At 37.3% G+C, this 5,073-nt stretch overlaps 1 protein-coding gene across 1 annotated transcript in view; it reads left to right on the forward strand.

Moving 5' to 3' along the window:
* The window catches only part of LOC107671612 (vasodilator-stimulated phosphoprotein-like), an 11,100-nt gene extending 8,611 nt beyond the window's left edge, over positions 1–2,489 (forward strand). Inside the window, exons 4-7 of the mRNA XM_016464521.1 lie at positions 1,013–1,187; positions 1,545–1,614; positions 2,243–2,390; positions 2,472–2,489. Of these exons, the coding sequence (XP_016320007.1) occupies positions 1,013–1,187; positions 1,545–1,614; positions 2,243–2,390; positions 2,472–2,489 (411 nt within the window). The remainder of the gene's footprint in view (positions 1–1,012; positions 1,188–1,544; positions 1,615–2,242; positions 2,391–2,471) is intronic.
* Positions 2,490–5,073: the final 2,584 nt, after the last annotated feature.

Here is a 5,073-nt window from a genome sequence, read left to right on the forward strand (position 1 = left end):
TGTGTGTGTGAAGGATGTTGTCATTGCTGTGAATGTGCATGCTGGGCATCATGGGAAAGTGGCGTGTTATGTGCCGTCACAGCAGCCGCAGATCTCGGTGGTTTATCTCAGAGACACTTCAGTCTCACAGCTTCTGAATTGTCTCTCGTTTCCTGTAAATCATGTCAGTGTGATGGTTGGTTCACTGCTGTCTGCTGCACAGCACCACAAACACTGGACAGTTCATCAGACAATCATTCTGCTGCATTCAATAGATTCAGACCTCAGTGTGAGAAAGGAAAACATAATTATGAGTGGAGTCTACATCCCTGCTAATGGTGGGAGATATTGTGGGGGAAAAAATAAAACTTAATAAATTTTAAAATGTAAAAAAATTAATTTCATAAAACAATATGTATTTTTTATTTACTTGTCCTAATATTTATTTATTCATTTCTGTCCCTCTGTGAATATACAGTATTTATTTGTTTGTTTCTTTATTCCTCTATGAAAATTTATTTATTTTGTTATTTGTCTCTCTAAGAAACATAATATATGTTTTTATTGATTTTCTTTATTTATCTTTCTGAGAATATCCAATATTGATTGATTTATTTGTTTGTTTGTTAGATATTGTTTATTTATTTATTTATTATTATTTACTTATTCATTGATTCATTTGTCCCTCTAATTATGGATGTATATATATATATATATTGTCCATCTGTTAATATCCAATATTTGTTTGCTTGTTCCTCAGAGATTGTAATTTTATTCATTTATTTTTTTGTTTGTTCATCCATTCATTAATTTCCCCCTCTGAGAATATTTAGTATAATCTTTTTATTTATTTATTTATTCATTAATTTGTTTGTCTCTCTGAGGTTATATCATTTTTATCTATTTATTCATCAATTCATCCAGCCCTTTGAGATCGCACACTGCTAGTTTTATGGCCAGAGCCGCTGGTTCCCGTGAGTGTGTCTGTTTGATGAAGATCTGATTCCTGTCTGTCATCCGTGTGTCTCTTCAGGTGGTCATTAACTGTCCTCTGATCCGGGGGATCAAATATAACCAGGCCACTCCTACGTTCCACCAGTGGCGCGATGCACGGCAGGTCTGGGGTCTGAACTTCAGCAGTAAAGAGGACGCGGCTCAGTTCGCCAGCGGCATGACGCACGCGCTCGACGTGCTCAACGGAGACGCCGGTGAGAGCTCTTAGGGAAAAAAACGTGTTTTTAGGAGTAAAATGTGCTATAAATCAGTGTGAGTGACATATCAACAAACCTTCAGAATACAGAGAGGAATAAAACTATGAAGGCTTGTGTGTGTGTAAGAGAAAAAATATGAAAAGATATGGATTGGAATTGAAATCTACAGACGCAAATAGATAAAATGCAGTAAAATGTGTATTTAGTACGTTTTCTTTCCTCTAGTCTGAAAGAAGAGACGTGATATGGAAGCAAAATAGACCAAAAAGTGACCAGTGCATGAAAACACACTGGTTTGCTGGTAGCATCTCGCCATAAAACATGTAAAAACACCTGTATGGTTTGTGTCCACAGGTGCGTGTCCTCCTCCTCCTCGACCGCCTCCGAACGGCCCGAGCGCTGAGGAGATAGAGCAGAAGAGGAGGTACAAACATCATCATCATCTTCTTTATCATGACATGGAAATCAGCCCTGATTTACCTCATTTATCCTGCACAAATCAGAGTTTGCCTTCATTTGAACTTTCTATTCATCTGTGAATCCTAAAAAATTAAATGTATCAGTTTGCACAAAAATATTGTGCAGCACGACTGTTTTCAACATTGATAATAATCAGAAATATTTCTTGAGCAGCAAATCAGCATATTAGAATGATTTCTGAAGATCATGTGACACTGAAGACTGCAGTAATAATGCTGAAAATTCAGCTTTGATCACAGAAATAAATTATATTTTAACACATATTCACATAGAAAATGTGAATTTTCTTTTGTTTATATCATAAAAAATATTTCACTATTTTTACTGTATTTTTGATAAATACATGCAGACTTGGTTAGCAGAGGAGACTACTTTCAAAAAAATTACAAAATCATAATTATTCTAAACTTTTGGAAACGACTCTCCTCTTCAGCTGATGTCATCAGTCCCTCTTATTCACCATCCAATCAGTGGATGAATAAAATCAAGTCCCGCCCACATATATTTTGCATGAAACATCCTGTTTTGCTGTGAAATGTGTCACATTAGAGCTGTGAAACTGTGTGTCTCAGGCAGGAGCAGCAGGAGAGAGAGAGACAGGAGAGAGAGAGACAGGTGTCTGCCGCTCCGGCCCCGCCTCCTGGTCCTCCTCCAGCTCCTGGCCCCGCCTCTGCACCTCCTCCTGCGCTCGCTGGAGCTAAACTACGCAAAGTGGCCAAGGTCAGTCACATGGTCATCTGATGGCATGGTCATCTGATGGTTAATGAGATGCATGTATGTCTGAGCTTTCCTGTGTTGTAGTGCTTGATTGACAGGTGAGTAGGCGGTCCTTCACTGTTGTCCATGATGTGTCACAGCTACAGATCTGATCACGTGACCAGCTGGCTGTTCAGCCTCAGGATGAATTGAAATGAGGCAAACCAAGCATTAAAATAAGCTTTCAGGAGCAATAAGGATTCATACGGTATTGGAAAACCTGGATATATGTGACCCTGGTTCACAAAACCAGTCATAAGTTTCATTTTTTTTAAATTGAGATTTATACATCATAATTTATACATCGCCAAAGCTGAATGAATAAGAATCAATTTCCAGTGATGTATGGTTTGTTAGGATAGGATAATATTTGGCTGAAATACAACTATTTGAAAATCTGGAATCTGAGGGTGCAAAAAAATCTAAATATTGAGAAAATCATCTTTAAAGTTGTTCAAATGAAGTTCTTAGCTATGCATATTACTGATCAAAAATTAAGTTTTGATATATTTACGGTAGGAAATTTACAAAATATCTTTACTTAATATCCTGATGATTTTTGGCATAAAAGAAAAATGTATAATTTTGACCCATACAATGTATTGTTGGCTATTGCTACAAATATACCCCAGCGACTTAAGACTGCTTTTGTGCTGCAGGGACACATTTATGGCAATAAAATAAAACAAATATTAGATTAAATAAATAAATTAACTAAAAATGAAATAAGTTTAAGTACTAAAATCAATAAATGAATTTTCTTTTATTAAAACTGCAAATAAAAAAAACAATTAAAACTGATTGAAAATATTTAAACGCACACACACACATTTTTGAATCCAGAGTGGTCATTACTAACTAACACTATCAAAAAAAAAATAAAAAATTGTTAACTGAAATAAAGCTGAAATAAAACTAAATTTTAGATAAAAATAAATTATAAATTATTTTTAAAATGACAATTTAAAAGCAATTTTTTTCACCATCGGCCATGGATTATATCCTGTCAGTCAAAAGGCAGCGGAAAAACGTGTCAGACTGCAACTCATACTGTGTGTGAAGAAAATCTCTCGTGTTGAATTTAGGGCTGTCAAAATTAACACAAAATTCAATTCAGGGATGCCAGATCTCATCTTTCAAATTCTATCCATTCCATCACAAAATTCAAGCAATGAATGCCGTTTTGATGCTTTTAAATGTGACAAGACCGATCGCTGTAGCCTTCAAGCAGCACCGCAGAGCAAGAGTTTCTTCCACTTGAATACAAGTTATAGTGTGAAATAAACATGAATGAACATTAGAGGATATGTTGAAAGACATAGTAAGGCAAGGCAAGGCAATTTATTTATATAGCACATTTCATACACAATGGTAATTCAAAGTGCTTTACATAAAAGAAAATAAAAAGTGGGCAATATGCAATAAGTGGTAAATATAGGAGGAATATGTCAAAGTCATTTATATGTGCCAAACTTCCTGCTGCCAGCTGGTGGCGCTATGTCTATAACTAAACATTGGCATGTAGATGTCTTTAGGCCAGTACTTTTATCAAACATATGAAGTTTGGTGAAAATTGAACATGGTATGTTTGAGTTAGTGTAAAGCATGACATATCCTGTTGTCAACAGATGGCGCTATGTTACATCTGAATATTGGCCTTTAGATGTCTTCAGGCAAGGACTCTTACCAAATATGTGAAGTTTGGTGCAGATCGGACATTGCACTTTAAGTTAGTGTAAAACAAGCTATTTCCTGTTGCCAGCAGGTGGCGCTATGATTATAATGGAATATTGGCCTTCAGATGTGTTCAGGCCAGGACTTTTATTGAACATGTGAAGTTTGGGGAAGATCGGACATTTTATGCCTGAGTTACGTGAGCAGTCTCTGGAATGGCAGCCATGACGGGACGACACTCAGGAGCGGTGGCCATTTTGTGAACAGCCTCCAGGCTGGCGGCCATTTTGTGGAGAGACTTTGGGCTGGCAGTCATCGTGTTAACAGTCTCTGGGCTGGTGGCCATTTTATGAAAAGTCTCTGGGGCTTTAAAGTCCTCTGCCTCTCCCACAGTGAAAGGAGAACCACATAACAAGAGAGCATAGTCCATAATGTCCCTTAAACTACAGTTAAATTTCCCTTCAGGTAACCATGATTTTGTTGGTTCATTAAGTCCATAACGGAAAAGGTCCTTTAATATGATCTCATCAAAAGGCACTTGATAGGACAACTCACAAAATTGATGAACGTAATCCTCAATAGACAAATCTCTTTGCCGAAGGTGCAGTAGCTGGTCCACTGTGTCCATGATTGGCCTGGAATGCTCTAAAAGCCGCTGGATCCAGGTATGGCTGGTGATTCTGTAACAAAGGAGGCGTAGTGACAACGGAGTTGAGGATCCAAATGCAGGCTTTATTCGTACACAGGCAATGGTCAGGGCAGGCAGCAAAACAATCATAAAAACTAGATAAACAGTCCAAGATCCAAAATACACCAAGGCAAGGCAAAACAAGGAAACATGGGCAGGATAACAGAAACTAGGAATCATTACAGGCTAAACAATCACCAGCGAAGTGTTCAAGTGTGTGTGCATCTTTTAAAGTCCTTCTAATGTGAGACAGCTGTGAACTGATGATGAGATCTAATGAGTGTC

This window comes from Sinocyclocheilus anshuiensis, unplaced genomic scaffold (genome assembly GCF_001515605.1).
Source record: "Sinocyclocheilus anshuiensis isolate Anshui unplaced genomic scaffold, SAMN03320099.WGS_v1.1 scaffold1386, whole genome shotgun sequence".
NCBI classification, from domain to species: domain Eukaryota; kingdom Metazoa; phylum Chordata; class Actinopteri; order Cypriniformes; family Cyprinidae; genus Sinocyclocheilus; species Sinocyclocheilus anshuiensis.